A 16,957-nucleotide genomic window follows, 5' to 3' on the forward strand; every position below is an offset into this window, starting at 1 on the left:
AAAAATGATGCAAAATAACAGATGAATCTGAAAAAAGTTCTGCTATTACTGAATTATCAATATTATACAACAGTACAAACTACATGATATATGAAAAGAGTATATTCTGTGTGATGAAAAATTTAAATGGACTAATGGGTACGTGATAAGGCACATATAATAAAATTTAATAGTAAAATCTAGGTGGTGAATATATAGATGTTGTAAAATTCTTGCACCTTTGTTGTATACTGTAAGTTTTCATGATAGATGTTGGAAAAAAGTTACTCCTAAGTCACATATTTTTAACTTTTTAAAGTGGCAGTTTTAGATACTTAAAACTTGCTATTTTAACAAATTAACTATTTTTTAAATGAAATTCTTGAATGATTTTAAAAACATAAAACACTATTCTGTACCTGAGTTTGTGTCATCACGTCTTGATTTCTTCCTTTTGCTTTGAGATATTTTCTTTTTCTGAGTTTTCTACAAAACAACACAGCAAAGAATTTTACTTAAGAAGTATTCTTTCTCTTTAAAGAATTAAGACAGTATTATCAAACACTGTCAGTTAATACAATATTTTAACTATAATTCTTATTTACTTCTAAGTTAATATATTAATTATATAACTTACTTAATATAAGGAAACATTGAGCAAAAACAAAACTGTCTCAAAATAAAAAGTAAATAAAACTCTCAGTTGGCTTTTAACAATGGTTGCCCTGGAAGAAGCTGAACATTTATTATTTAAAATAATGTGTGCAATCAGCTCAACTTCCAAAGCTATGATGGAAAAACAGCTGAATGAGCTTTCCTACCATAAACCATAAAATGGGGTGGGGGCTGGCAATTTTATTTAGGTATTGGACTACAGGCAAAACAAGGCTAGGAAACTCAGAAAGTGAACCCTGTAAATGTCCCCCACCCCCACCCCCATGGACAACTTCCAGACAGCAGCACAGCAAGCTTAAGTGCCAGCAAAGCATAGTAGTCCTACCACCAAGGAGGCAGAAATCAGAGTACAGCAGCTGAAGCACTTGGAATGACTGCTAGAGGAAAGCCCAGATGTCCAGGAGGGGGTTCTCTGAAAGTCTCTGACTGAGTGAGTGCTCCACAAATGCGGTGAGGCTAGATAAAGTTCACCAGGAAGTGGCTATCATAGGGTTAAGAAAATCACAGGTAATAGAGGACAAGCAATGCTGGGGGAAATTAGATGTAGAAAATGCAGAGACCTCATTTCAACTAGCTGAGCTAGCAGAAAGACTGTAACTTAAAGGTGAGAACGATACTCTAGGGCATGCAATCTCAAACGGGGCAATACTGTTCCCAAGGGGGCAAAAACTGGTTCTTTGGGGGAGGGGAATGCAAAAAAAAAACTTAGATATTACAATGGTTGTAACCCTCCAAAGGACCCAAGAACATAAAGAGATATGCAGTTTGCTTGTGGTATCAAAATTTAATTGTGTGTGTGGGGGGGTGATTAGGAGAAAAATGTCTAAAAAGGATTCTTAAAGAAGACAAAAATGAAAAAGGACTGAGAAACATTGCCCTGGAATAAGGCCTACTCCAGGACCATCCTCACAGCCTAAAACCAATCTCTGACCAGAATCACCAGGGAGACAGAGACTGAAGGTTGAGGTAAGGAAAATTCTAAGATGATCCCCAATGACTTGTATGACTTCCTCCATTTGAGTGTTGGTGGCACCTGTGAACAGGTGGGACAGCCGCTCCCTTGATTAGGTTACATTATATACGACTCCATGTAGCCAAATGAGAGAGGCTCTCTGGCTTGCTCTGAAGATATAAGGGCCACATGAGGACCTAAGGGCAGCCTCTAGAAGCTGAGAGTATCCACCAGTTTCAATCAGAGAGAAAACAAGCGCCTACAAGAGCAAAGAATCGAATTCTACTAATAACTTGAATGATTTCACATGAGACCGAGACCCCGAGTCTCATGATTTCAGTCCTGGCTAGCACCTTGATTTCAGCCTTGTGAGACCCTGAGTACTGAATTCAGCTAAGGTAATGTAGCTTGGACTTCTGGCCTTCAGAAACTGCGAGATATAAATGTATGTTGTTTTAAGTTACATGGTTCGTGGTAATTTGTTATGCAGCAATTGAAAAGTAATACAGAGGTTGAGTCCCACTGAGTTGGAAAGGCTTGGAAAATATCTTAGGCTTTTCACAAATTGACCCTAACGAAGGATAAAACCAAGTTCAAGATGATCAGCTAATAATCAAGCTACCTGTTAGAATAACAGTCAACATTATTCAGAAGAAGTTTAACAGAATTCTGACTCTCAACAAAAATCAACAATATCCAATGCACAATTAGAAAGAATTAGAAAGTACTAGATTTAAAATATTACACAAAAAATGTTGACCTGGAGTTGGGACAGAATAGTACTCAAACAAAACACCCTGAGATAGCCCACATATCTGATTTAGAAAACAAAGACTTTAAAGCAGCTGTCATAAATATGTCCAAAAACGTCAAGGCAATGATGATGGTCTTAGAGATTAGTTAGGGAATCTCAGTAGAAACTATACTAAAATAAATAAAAGATTAAAATTAAAAAAGGAAATTATAGAACCAAAAAGCACGTAACTATAAAGAAAAAGTCATTAGGCGGTGGTTTAGTTTCTTGTGGCTGCTGTAATCCAATACCACAATTTGGTGGCTGGAAAAACAACAGAAATGTAATCGCCAATAGTTTTGCAGGTCAGAAGTCTGAAATCAGTTTCAGTGGGCCAAAATCAAGGTGCTGGTGTAAAACATTTTAAAAGCTTGATAAAAAGATATTATAGATCAAGAATCTTAAAACAGAACACATATGACCCAGCAATTTTTATTGTAGCAATTTTTCTTCCTAAGGAAATGATCAAAGGCGCACACAAAGATTTAGCTAGAAATTCATCAAAGCACTTAAAATTGTTTACATTGCAACGGTTCACTAGTAAGTGATGAACGAAACTACAGCACTTTCATGAATGAAATATCATGCAGTCATTAAAATATTGTGGAATACTTTTTGACAAGAACATGGTCCCACTTAGGGTGAGAAAAGCTCAGTAAAAGGACTGAAGAGTATAGACCAAAAAAACATGGTGGTGGTTTTGGGTGACGGAATTATAGGTGATTTTATCTTCCCTCCCATAGCTTCTAAATATTCTAAAATAAACATTTTTACAGTAAGAAAAATATAAAACATCTTTTTTTAAAAAAATGGAGGAAAGAGAAAATGCTGTATTAAGACATCTTTTTTATTATAAAAAAGTGGGGGAAAGAGAAAATGCTTTATTTTTCTCCTAAACATTTTTGAATCAACTTTTTTTTTCCTCTCCAAGGGGATGGCAGACACTCTCTTACTGGTTGACTTTCTGTTACCAGGGTCTCTTTTCAACAGAGGACTTGGCACTAAGAGGTCCTAATCTTTTTAGGAGTGTCCAATTCAGCTGGTTTCTCGGAAAGTCCTGAAGATGCCTGTAGTTAGAAGAGTTTCATGTTGTTGTGTACTTACTTTCTCTGCTGGTTTACCTTTTATTATTACATTACTTTCCTTAGCACTTTCAGAGTCATCACTAATGGGCTTGAGTTTTCTTCTTGGCTATGTCAAGAAAACGGCATTACTGATTTAGAAAATACAAATGCTTATCATTCTTATTATTATATAACAGAGGATAACCATAAGGTCCACATTGCTCATTTCTAAACTTCAAGGCTGAGCATAACAGGGAGATGACAATGTGATTAGTGGATAGGACAGGAAACCTAGATTAACGAAAGCTCCAAGTAAATACTGTCAACAAATCACCCTGCCTTTGTAAATCACAATCTAAACACATTACATGAATGCTAGAATTGACAAGTTATTGTACATAGATATGGGACCTCTGTAATGCAGAACACTTCAGATATAAAATATTTCACTTTTCACTTAAAAAGTACCTTCTAAAACATAATACTCTTTCTCTATGAAAAATGTTGCTACAGATAATTTTTTCTATTTGCATTCAATCTAAACAGGCAGGATATGAAATATCTTACAAATTCAAGTAGAAGAAAGAACACTCCTACGTACCTTTTTTGCACTAATTTTTACAGATTCATTTGCACTTTCTTCAATTTCAGAAGTGTTCGAGCTGTACCAAAGAACAAGCCATCAATACATTGTAATACATTTCATTTCTATTCACATGTCTTCTATAAGTTGTTCGTTCAGCAGGAAAAGAAGCTCAATTTAATGAGATTTCCCACTTGTTCTGGGCAGACTGCCACCTTCCCAGATTTGTCGGTCACCTCCCTCATCTTCCCACACCCAGGCCACATCAGTTGATCCTTGGTGGGCAAGTACTGGGGAGTGTCCCGTTACTGCAGCATGGTCATGCCTGAGAACAGCACCTTCCTCCGAGTTACCCTTCCCAGGTTTAGGGACTATCATTTGTACTAAAAGCTAATCCACAGACACTAAGCTCATTATTAGGCAATATAAAAAGGAACACCTTCTTTTGTCCTTTTAAATGGAAAAAGTAACCCTAAACTTCTAATGAGAGATGAGAGTTCTTTATTTCATTCAATTCAATACAACAAACATTTAAAACCAACTTCAAAATACAAAGTACAGTGAATAAAATTACTTTTAAAATGAAGAGCCTTCCTTTAAAGGGGTTCACTGTCTAGCAGGAAGACCAAAGATAATGCAGTGATGACTTAGCAAGCAATGGACAGAGAAGATGTGGGTACATGGCTGAGGGGATTAGGAAAGACATCGTGGTTGAGACACTTGAGTTGACTTCTGAAAACACTTTTCCAGACCAAAAAATAAAGGGAAGGGTATTTAAGGTAGAAGGAAAAAGGTAAAAGAGCTGGCACGTTTAAGGAGCTTGACACTGAGTACAGGTAGAATGTATTGTTAAAGAGAAGGTAATGCTAGGGAAGAGATCAACGGATATGACCAGGGAGGCGGCAAGGCAGCCATGGCGGCGTGCTGCTCAGATGTCCGTACAGTTGGCCAACAGCCTGCAGCTGCAGCCACCAGGCCCCACGACAGCATGAGAGGAGGCTACACTCTGTGGGGAGTCTCCATCAGTAACTAAACATGGTGAGAACACTAGCTTGTACCTGGTCATTTCTGCCCAATACAGGACTTCTCTAAAAGGCAATCTTTTCTCTAGAGCTCCCTAATGGTTTGGCCAGAGCAGTGAGAGCTTACACTGCAGTCTGAGGCCGTCTCTGCCCAGTCCCGACTCTTCCACCTTTAACTTTCACAGGTATTACTAATAAACCTTTGATTCTAAATCCGCCTCTGTATGATTTACCTGAGGATCCAAACGGGCTCAGAGGCCTTCTACGCCATACATACAGGCAAGGGTGAGCCCCTAGAAGGTGGTATCTCACTCTCATAAGACTGGCATTTTAGAAAGATCATGCTGGAAGCAGTGTGGGTGGGTGGGTAAACAGAGGGAACATAATTCCGGAGACAAGGAGACCAGGCAGGAAACTGCTGCAGGGGAGAGTAGCTAGTGCCTAAACTATGGTGGCTGTGGGGTAAACTAGGGAGGTAGCGGGGTATGGAGAGGAAAAAAATGGATTCTTGAGGTGCTAACAGGCCAGAATAGGATTGATCAGAGAACAGAAGATACCAGTAAAGATCCCCAGTTTGCTTGTTTGGGTGACTGGGTGACAGCAGGACCAGTAACCTAGAGAATACCAAAGGAGCTTGTTGACACTGGATGGGGGAAGAAAAGGACTGAGCTTGGTTTTGTCTTTGTTGAGTCTGAGGTGTCTGTCTGTGGGCATCTAGGAAAATATGACCGATATGCAGGACATCTTGGGCCTCGGGAGACAGGCTGGGTAAGAGAGACAGACTTGGGAACAGTGGCACATGGATAATTAAAACCGTGAGTAATATGGGGGCAGAATCACCTACACAAAGAGAGGAGAGAGACGGAGAAGGTCGAGGAACAAAGAACTAACACCCCTGGTGAGGATTTGGGGCCTAGATGCTGATGCCTCCATGAGTCCTGGGAAATGTTGCTGACTTCTCTCCCCAGTGCACCCCTTCTGCCCTGACTTCCTTTTGTATCCACATACAAACCCTGTCTAACTTACCCAAATAACAGCTTTTGTTTGGACTTACCATGCCATCAAAGCCAAGATTACCAAAAATGTCCATATTGTTAAATGCAATGCACGTGTTCAGTCCTTACCTTACTTGCTTCTCAACTATATTTGATCCTCCTGACTGCACACACACGCACGTGTGCGCACACACACACACATTCCCCCACTACTCCGGTGAACACACGCTCTCCTGGTTTTCTTCTTTCCCCTCTAGCCACTTCTCTTCTCTCTCCTTGCAAGCTCCTTCTCCTCTACCTGGACAGAAGCTGTTGGGTTTTCTTGACGGTTGGTGCCAGGTCCTTGCCCTCTCTCAGGCTATGATCTCTCCCCGTGAGCTCTCATCCATGTCCACAGTCCCCCATACCACCTATATGTTAACAACTTCAGTTGGAACTCCAGCTCAGCCCTCTCCTCTGAGCTCCAGACCCATGTACACAAGTCTCTCTGACATCTCCACACCAAATTCACGGTCACTTCATAATAAAGGGTACCCAATCTCCTAGTAACCACTAACTTAATCAATGGCACTATCATCAATCCATTTATACAAGCCAGAAAACCAGGAGTTCTCTCTGACAGCAATCTCTTCCCCACCTTCCTACATCCAACCCATCCCTAAGCCCCGCTGATTTGCTTCCTATTTCTCAAACCCATCACGTCACTGACAGAGGTGACGCCACCTCTGTCACCCTAGTCCTCCCGGCCCCAGACTACTAAAACAGCTTCCAAACTGGTCTCTCCGTTCCATTCTTGCCTCTAAAATCCATTCTCCACACTGCAGCCAGAGTGATCATTTTTAAATGCAGACTTGACTGTGTCACCCATGCTTGAAATTCTTCAACTGCTTAAGATAATAACAAAACTCCTTACCAAGTTTATTAGATAGGATTATGTATGGCCACAAATGGTAGAAAAGATACCCCAAAATGCCTTAAACAAGATACTTTATTGCCCTTTCAACAGAACTCCAGAGACAATTCAGGACTGGTAATAGCAGCCCCACCATCATCAGAGTCCCAGCTTCCTTCTGTCTTACTGTTTGACTTCTAGTGCACTGCGCCCCATGGTCCAAGACCGGTGCTCAAGCTCCAGCTGTCACATTCCATCCCAACCATGAGGAGAAGGAGCAAAGGAGGGCACACTCCTCCCTATAAAGACACTTCCACAAGTTGCAGATACCTCTTGGGCTAAAATGTAATTCTATAGCTGCAAGAGAAGCTAGGAAATATATTCTTTATTCTGACAGCCACGTATTCTACTAAAATCAAACATTCTGTCACTAAGGAAGGGGAGAAGACATTGGGGTAGAACTAGCAATCACTACCAACGACATTCAAAGGAATTACCATCTGGCAGTGTGTTCACCCTTTTCGTTTTTTTTACTCTGGGGCATCGCAGATTATTTCAGTCCCACAGACTCACCTGCTTCTTCCCACCACAGCGCCTTTATACATCGCTATTTACCTCATGTGGAATGTTCCTCACCCCACCCCTCACCAACCTAATCACAGCATCACGCCCTTCCCATATGATCTGTCAGTGATTTTTCATTGATATCTACTGCTCCATACGCTCCATGAAGACAAAGATTATGTCTATTTTCAGTTATTATTGTAAACCCAGAGCCTAACATAGTGCCTGGTACCTAGTCAGTGCTTAATAAATGTTTGTTGAAAACATACCACTAATAATAAGGCACCATTTGAAAGGTTACTATATGCAACCTGTTTTAAGAGCCTAAGAGGATAAATTCATCTGAAAACAATCATATAAGGTAGGTTGTATTATCCCACCTTGCAGATGAAGGAATCTAGAAGTTAAATGTCTAACCAAAGAAGTTAAATGTCTACAACTGAAATTAATAAAATATTGAATGTTACTGTAATTAAAAAATTAAAACGATTTAAAGAAAAAAAAAGTTGGGTTTATACCTTACCTCTTACAAAAGGATAAAAAGGATCAAGGATTTCAATATAAAAATAAATCATAAAAGTTCTATGAAAGAAAATGATTAACTATGAATCAAAATCCCTAAACCCTAAAAGAAAAGATTGGCAAATGTATCAATGCATCCATACAAAAAGAAAAATATTTGTGTGGTAAAAAACACCATTAGGTGTTTTGTGAAAAGATAGGTGGACAAACTAGTAAAAAAAAAAATCTAATAAGGTTAATATATAGGGTTAATTTCACTAATGTTTAAATGAAGTCAGAGAAATCAAGAAGAAAATGACCACATCTACTAGGAAACTGAAAAAGGATACAAAGATACAGAAAAAGAAATTCAGGAGCTTTTAAATATATGAAGAGATGCTGCTCAACAGTCTTAAGAAAAACACAAAGTAGAACTAGACTGAGATAGCTCAAAAGTGTTATCACCTTGGCAAAAATCCAAGTTTAATATCACTCTGGTGGCAATAACTATATAAATTAACACCATTTTATTTGACCTAGGATTTCCTGTAATGAATATATCCTATAGATATCTAGGCATGCGTATGAAATGGCACGTGTACCAGGTGAGTGACTGACTACAGCATGTGGTGACAGCAGAAGACTGGAAAAAACCCAACTGCTTGTCAACATGAGATGGAGTACACTATCCATACGCTGGAATATTTGCAACACGAAAGGGAATGTGCAAGGTCCTTATGTATCAATACGTGAAATTTCCAAAATATATTAAGTGAAAAAAGGCTATATAAGGCTAAAAATTTGTCTTCTTTTGTATGCATGAAGAATTCTGAAAGGATATATAAGAAATTAATAATGGAGGAAGGGAAGAAGTGGATGCAGGAGCTGGGTGATGGTAAAGAGACAAAGACTTTTTATTAAAACCTTCTTATATTTTTAAGCCATGTGAATGTGTTACCTATTCAGAAAAAATTCCTCTTTAAAATTTATATCTGCCACTGTTTAAAATCAAGTGTGTGTTTTTCCAAATATTTGGCTTTTATTGTTGATTTTCAGTAACAGAAAAAGTGGAGTCTCTGCAAGTACCATAAAACTTCCCTCATGCAGATAACCTCAGAGAGACTTTCTCATTTTGATTTTTGCCTAAGTGGGATATTAGTTCTAAAAATGCAGTTTTGCTACTTTCACAATATATTCAATAACTAGAACTGACCTATTACCTAACAGAGGTCCTTAAGTCAAAGATTTGCTCTAGCTAATAATTTATAATTAGTATGATAATTATTGAAGAGTTCTTCATTATAGAATTTGTCCTCAACTTGTCTCTATGGAGTCATTCTTACATGATTTACCTGACCATACCTTCATATAAATTTGTAACACTCAAACTAATGCTCCTTAGGGACAACACATCTAAAATGTACAACATATTTGTAATTATCAGCCTGTCTCCCCTACTCTCACCTTGTACTAGAGAATATGTCTTTTGTGATAATTTGTAAATTAAAGGGACCTCTGAAAATCACCTAAAATTCTATGCTTATAAAACCGTTACCTCCCCACTTTTTTTTGTTTTACTTCAAAGCTTAAACCACCTTCTCAGGGAATGTTTTCTAGGATAATCAGGTGTCAATTATATTTTTTTGGTTATTAAATTAGACTTTATTTTTATTGAGGTATAACTGACATATAACATTATGTCAGTTTCAGGTGTACAATGTAATGAATCAATAGTTGTATACATTGAAAAATGATCAGCATAAGTCTAATTAACATCTGTCACCACATATAGTTACCAAATTTTTTTTCTTGTGATGCGAACTTTTAAGATTACACTCTCTTAGCAACTTTCAAATATACAATAAACAATACAATATTATTAACTACAGTCACCATGTTATATGTTACTTCCCCATGGACTTATTTTTTTTAATAACTGGAAAGTTGCACCTTTAATTATTATATGTCGATTTTTGAAAGATTAAGTTTTTTTGTATAGGTCTCTTAAGGAAAAACATAAGTTGGTCCAAAACATCTTTTAAAAGCTTTACTTTATAAGGTTCTGTCTTAAAGAGCTTCTCAGAAATCCCATCAACCATGAGTAAATAATTGCTTGAAATACAACTGTACCTTCTTTTTGCTTCTTTTCCTTGAGGAGTTGAAGGGATAAATGATCTGCTGTGTTTGGAGAGTTCAGCTTCATCAGCATAAATAGCAGTGCTGTGTAAAGGAGGCTCTACAAAAAGATTTTTTTAAAAAGTGCAACTTTAAAAGTCTGCCTGGGCAAGTTTAAATTTGTTCCTTTATAACGGAATACGAAGCAATCTTCGTTTAAATGGCTGACAAAATCAAAATCAACTATACAACATACTTTCCAAATGTTTTTGATCTCATACCTCAACAATGAAAAATTTAAACCATGTCACTAATACATACATGGATAGTTATCAATTATAACCTGTATCACTGTACTTACACGGAAAGGTTTTAATTCAATAAAAGACCAACATAAATAGGAACTCTGGCATTCACTTTCCTCACCAATGGAGCACGGCATTCCTCATGGGAAGACCATGGCATTTATTCGGTTGTTGGAAAAGTCATGATGCATTTTTGCAACGAAAAACAGAAAAAATATGTCATGACTTTTCTGACAACCCAATAAAACACCACTGGATTGAACACTTTAAATGGATAAATTTTAAGGTAAGTGATTTCCATCCTAATTTTTAAATTATGTGATTTCTTTTAAGAGTCATATCTTGTACATTCAGATTCTTTTTTTTTTTTTTTTTTTTAGCTGAGCCATCCTACCACCGGTTGGCAGCTCAGCAGCAACTCAGCTCGGGCTGGGAATCGAACTGCTGTTGCTCAGAGATCGCACTCTTGAGCGAGCTCTTAACCAACTGAGCCACTTGGCCAGCCCCGGATTTCTTTTAAATAATTAAAACATTTTTATCAAATCATAATATATTCTGCTAATAATTACTTTTCATCTTCTAAAATATACATTTTCTTTTGACAAAAAATTAGACTGAAAAAAATTAGATACCAAATTAAAAATATGTGAGAGGGTGTATGTTTTTTCAAAATTCCCTTAAAACCTATACCAGTAAAAATGTCTGATCACTGCTGTTCTAGATGTGGGGGCAGTTGGCACTTTCTGTATCATTTTTGGCCTCTGAAGTGGCTAGTGACACAGAGACAGAAGCACTTCCATCTGGATAACTCACGCTCCTGGTCAACCAGGGACTCCAAGGAACACAGGTAAGCTCTCCTGCTGGCTCTCCTGAGGCATCCTTTGCCTCAGTGTGTTTAAGAACAGGGAAAACTACCCCTCTTCTTTTCCCCAAATTAAAATCCCTTACTGAATTCCTCTATTAGGGGTATGGAGTGAGAAATACGTTTTATATTCTTCTTGTTACAAATATTATAATAGGTGTCCTAATATGACTGGCTTATTAACAAATGCTACTAGAAGAGTTCTACTTTGATAATGCTTAATAGAGTTCTTAGTTCCAATGTACTTAGAAGTGAGAAAAATTAATTCAAATTATCATGCACTCCCCAGAACATTATATTAATATGCAGACAACTGACTTTTATATTTGAAGATATTTCTATATTTTTATTAGTAACTAGCCTAAATGCTGTTGCTTAAACTACTTTAAAGTTTTTAGCATAAAGATTTAAAATACTAACCAAAGTTTTCATAAGATTCTTCATCTTTCTCATTTTCACTCATCCTGCCCATGCTTGAGATATCAGAATTGTCAGAAAAATCAAATACATCCGTAGGCTTATGCTGTTGGCCAGCTTCCTAAAAGTGAATCAAGTCAAAGTCACTGAATTGGCTTTAACGAACAAGAACATCACAAAACTGCCTTATGCATACTTAGCAAGGATACTCCCGCTATCACTGCTGCCTAAAGAAGTGATCCTTAACACTTTGGGCGGGGACAGAGTCCTCTGATAATGTAAAGCTGGGCCAGCAAAATTTGTTATAAAGGATCAGAGAGTAAATATATCAGGCTTTGAGGGCACAGGGTCTGTGTTGCACTGACATGACTTGGCCATTAGCATGTGAAAGCACACAGTGATGGTGCAGAAAGAACAAGCACTGCTGTGTTGTAATAAAACTTTAATTATGGACACTGAAATTTGAATTTCGTTTCATTCTCACATGTCATGACAGTAGAAGAGCTGCCCTCTGAAGGCTAGGGTTAGGGCAGCAGGTGGGGAGAGACCACACAAGACAGAAAGCCAGGGCAAGACACAGAGCAGAGAGAGCTCCCTGAAAGTAAGTACAGTAATACCTTGGTTTGCGAGCATAATTTGTTCCGGAAACAAACTACTCGTATTGCAAGACATTGCTCGTTTACCACGTTAAAATGTATTAGAAACGTTTGCTCCTCTTGCAGAACACTCGCAAACCAAGTTACTCGCAATCCAAGATTTTACTGTACTCTCCTACATCATTCCTATATCTTAATGGGAATTGCCAATGCCAACTGGACAAGTCCTGGAAAATAATTTGAAATTAGCTATCAAGAGTGTTAAAGAACTGTAGCTGCCTTTAACATAGATTTATTCTAAGAATCCACGCTAGGGCCGGCCGAGTGGCTCAGCTGGTTAAGAGCGCGAGCTCTGAGCAACAGGGTCGCAGGTTCGATTTCCACATGGGCCAATGAGCTGAGCTGCCAACAGGTGGCAAGATTGGCTCAGCTGGTGAGAGCACATGCTCCTAACAACAAGGTTGCAGGTTCAACTCCTGCATGGGATGGTGTGCTACGCCCACTCACAACTAAGATTGAACCCAGCACCTTGAGCTAAGCTGCCCTGAGCTGCCAGCAGGCAGCCAGATGGCGACTGGAGTTGGAGCTAAGCTAGCTACACCCTCCACAACTAAGACTGAAGGACAACAACTTGTCTATTCCCCTCCCCCAACTTCCCAATAAAATCTTAAAAAAAAAAAAAAGAATTCACCCTAAAGTAAAACTATGTGCACAAATTGGAATATTATAAAATCATAAACATTTGTTTGTAACAGAGAAATGGCTATAAATGAAAAGAGCAAAATACAGGAAGTTGTACAATTTGGAGTAATGTCAATTATCCAAACAAACATAAAATCCAGTTAGGCCCAGGAAAAAAGATTCAAAAAGTTAACACAGGTCATTTTCTCCATTATACTGGAAAAAGTGGGAGAGGGGAAGAGGAAAATACTTTGTCACTACAATAAAATATTGAGTTTATCCGGTGAAGTCGATGAAACTGAGGTTCCCACAACATGTTAGTTCTTTTGTATTGTCAATTATGAGAAAAATCACATTAAAATATAAAAGATCACTTACATGTTCTGTGAAATGTGTTCTTCCTACAGTGTTCTTTGAATATTTCACACTATTAAATAGCAAAAATACACAAAAGAGTTAGGGAATATTTTAAAAATAACCGGGGAAAACCCCATAACTTGCAACCCTTTCCAAGCATTTCTTTTCCAAATGATATTCCCCATTACTTGCACTAATAGTGTGCACGAATGAAATTCAGGTCATGGCAAAATCGTTTTAGAAAGCAGAACCCATATTTCACAAATTGAATTGTATTTTTATAGGTCAAATCATGTTACCTATATATATTTTAAAATGCATGCCCTTTTTGATTAAAAAAATGTTACTAGACTTATGGTGGTGATCACATCCCAAGTATATAAATGCCGAATCACCTTGTTGTTCATCTTAAACTAATAGAATAATACTGTATGCCAACTATAACTTTAAAAAAACACACTTTAATTGCTTGACCCTTTCTGAAGTGCCCTTTTTAGTTGTAACAAGCGGCAGCTTTGTTGTCCCTCCACCCCCACTGCGCGGAGATTTGGTTCAGCTTTACAGTCTGTGGTGTGTGTTACAAAAACAGCAAGGCTTTGAAAATAAAAATACTGACTACTAGGCAGAGTGTGAACATCGCCAACAGTAATGTCTGGCAAGTAGCACACACTCAGTAAGTATTTGTTAGGTATTTTGTTCCAAAATATTCTGAGTCTACTTTAAACTATATTCACACAAAATAATGCTAACACTAGCTAACGTTCTTTCCTGCCGCCCCGCACAGTTTTAAACTGTGACTCCTTTAAGGCTCACGGTATTCGGATCAAGTTGGGACCATAATTATTCCACATTTACAGACGTAGAAACCAAGGCCCTGAATCACTCGGAGCAAACTCCGCAGTGGCACAGCCAGGGCGCCTCGTTAAGCAGCACAGCTCGGAGAGGCAAAAACTGTGGCAGGAAAGGAAGAAAACAAAGCTGGTCTCCAGCCCGCGCTCCCAGGGTCCGCGGCACTTACCTCGCGCGTCCGGGGGTCCGCACCCGCCGCCAAGAAGCCATCCAGGCCGACCGCTTTCCCCGCTGGAGGAGCTCACAAACTTCCCGCCAAACCCCTGCCGCTCCGAGTGGCCAATCCGGTCCGAGCAGACGATTACGTAACACGCTTGCACCCGGTCCGTAAACAGCCCGGTCCCAGGGCTCCGCCCCGTGAAAGAGTTTGAGGGAAAACACGGCCTGGCTAAGTACGAAAGCGGAGCTGGAGTCCGAGATTTACAACCAGTTGCTAACGGCCCCTGAGCCGCCAAAGATTTGCCAAGCTTTCCCTTCTCTACCCGCGCTCTGAGCCAGTTTTCAAAGGCTACAGAGCGCTGGAGCCTCCTGGTCCCGCCCACGGCAGCGGGGAAGCCGGAGGCCAGTGTCAAAAAGTCGAACGCGCACTGCTCAGTAAGGGACGGATCCAAACCCAGGGTTGGGGGCGCCAGCTGCTTAGGCGCCTGCGCAGTTGTCTAGTATAAGGCACTGCCAAATAGACAGGACTTGGCTTCTAGTCGGTCGCTGCCCTTAACCAACGGTGTGAGCCTGGCTTGTTATTTTACCTCTATCCCAGTTTCTTCTTTCATCAATGGGGAGAGTCCCTTCTGGAGCTAATATTCTCTGATTCTTTTTTGTTTAAAAATGTATTACCCTGCAAAAGAATCAGTATCACACCATGAAGCCATATCACACCATAAATAAAAATGAACTCAAAATGGATCAAAAACTTAAACCTAAGATCTGATATGGTGAAATTTAAGAAAACAGGGCAAAAGCTTTGTGACATTGGACTTTGAAATGATTTCTTGAATATGACGCCAGAACAGTTTGGGATGATGAAAACGTCCTGGAGATGGAGAGTAAGTGGATGGTTGTGTAACAATATGAATGAATGTGCTTAAGTAGTGCCATTAAATTGTACAGTTGAAAATGGTTAAAATGCTACATTTCATGTATATTTTACCACAGTAAAAAGATACTAACATTTTATAGATACAAAGACTATAACATAATGTAAAAATAAAAAGGAGCACCCATGTACTCACTACTAGATTAGGAAATAAACCATTGTCGTTCCTTTCAAGGATAATCACTCTCTTGATTTTGTGTTTATCATTCCCATGCTTTTCTACCTGATATCTCCCTAAATAATGTATTGGTTATCATGTTTGTAAACTTTACTTAAATGATATTTGGTACATATTCTGCAAGTGCTCCTCCTTACTCAAAGCTGTGATTTTTAGATTTACCCACATTGATTGATGCATGTAGCTGAAGTTGATTCATTTTCATTGTCTTTGGAATGCATTAATATACCACATTTTATTTATCCATTCTCCTGTGTATAGATACATCAGTTGTTTTCAGTCTTTTTTGCTTATTACCACAATGCAGTGCTGAACATTTCTGTGTCTTATGGGCACATGTCTAAGAGCTTCTCTTTGGATAGACTCAGTAGTAATATTATTGCCTCATCATTTAGAAGTATTTTCAGCTTTACCTGATAATGCCAATTTTTACATTGTTTTGTAGACTGTACATTTTACACCCCCATCAGCAGTATATAAAAGTCCCTTTGGCTCCACATACTCCTTGATACTTAGAATTTTTAAGACTTTCAAATTTCTACCTAACTAGTGAGTTAAAATAGTATCCTATTGGTTTTGATTTGCGTTTCCCTTAAATTGGTCATCTTTTCATTGTGTAGAGGTCCTTCCTGATTCCTCTTCAGTGAAAGGCCTGTTCACCCCACCCAGGATCATCTGTCAATTGCAACTGAAGAGTAAATCACCTTTGAGATATTGAAGGTAGTTGCCCACTGATGGGTAGAAGTAGGGTTCCTGGAGCCACTGAAAGTTGTCACCCTTAAGGGAGTGGATAGGTAGCTCGAATTTCTGGGAAAGCGGTTGTAGTCAAACATTTTGTGCTGTGGGTCTGAAAAAAGAAACCGCCCAACTGCTAAGACAGGAAGAAGTTCAGCACTCAGGATAGAAATAAAAACTCAACCCAAATAGGTTTAAATCATAAAGAAATTTATGAGCTGATGTCACTGAAAAGTCCAGAGGTAGGCTACCTGTCAAGTTCACTTTGATCTAGAGGTGTGAGAAGCCATCAGGGCTCTGAATCCATTTTCTTGCCTTCCTTGTAAGTCAGTTTTTTCCTTGGGCTGGTTTCTATCACCATCATCATCATCACTTGAGTTCACTGAGCATTTACTAAGATCAGGCATTGCTGTAAGTGCTTAGTATCTACTAATCCATTAATCCTCTCAATATCCCTGTGTGGTTGGCAATATAATCCCACTTTACACATGCGGAAACTAGGGAGCAGTCTACAGGTAGTAAATGGAGGTGCCTGCATTAGAGTTTAGGATTCTGGCTCAGAGCTTGCACCTGACAGCTGTTCCAAGTCACACATCTGAATTCCGCCATTCAGAGAAAGAGAACAGCTATGTCCCAACACTCCCAGGAGGGGACCTAAGATTTACTTTAATTGGACCAGCTTTGGTGACATACCTACCTGTATTAGTCAGGGTTCTCCAGAGAAACAGAACCAATAGTAGATACATATA

General features: G+C 38.9%; 1 protein-coding gene across 1 annotated transcript; it reads right to left on the minus strand.

Moving 5' to 3' along the window:
• Positions 1-398: 398 nt before the first annotated feature.
• Positions 399-14,830, minus strand: CENPU (centromere protein U; the record flags this gene model as incomplete). The annotated part of the gene is made up of 7 exons (XM_019667176.1): positions 14,372-14,830; positions 13,375-13,423; positions 11,723-11,840; positions 10,151-10,256; positions 4,065-4,125; positions 3,504-3,590; positions 399-465 (listed from the first exon to the last, which is right to left on the minus strand). Coding segments are annotated over exons 1-7 (529 nt in total), but the record flags the coding sequence as incomplete, so codon positions are not given.
• Positions 14,831-16,957: the final 2,127 nt, after the last annotated feature.

The sequence above is a fragment of the Hipposideros armiger genome, unplaced genomic scaffold, assembly GCF_001890085.2.
Source record: "Hipposideros armiger isolate ML-2016 unplaced genomic scaffold, ASM189008v1 scaffold_488, whole genome shotgun sequence".
In the NCBI taxonomy this organism is placed as follows: domain Eukaryota; kingdom Metazoa; phylum Chordata; class Mammalia; order Chiroptera; family Hipposideridae; genus Hipposideros; species Hipposideros armiger.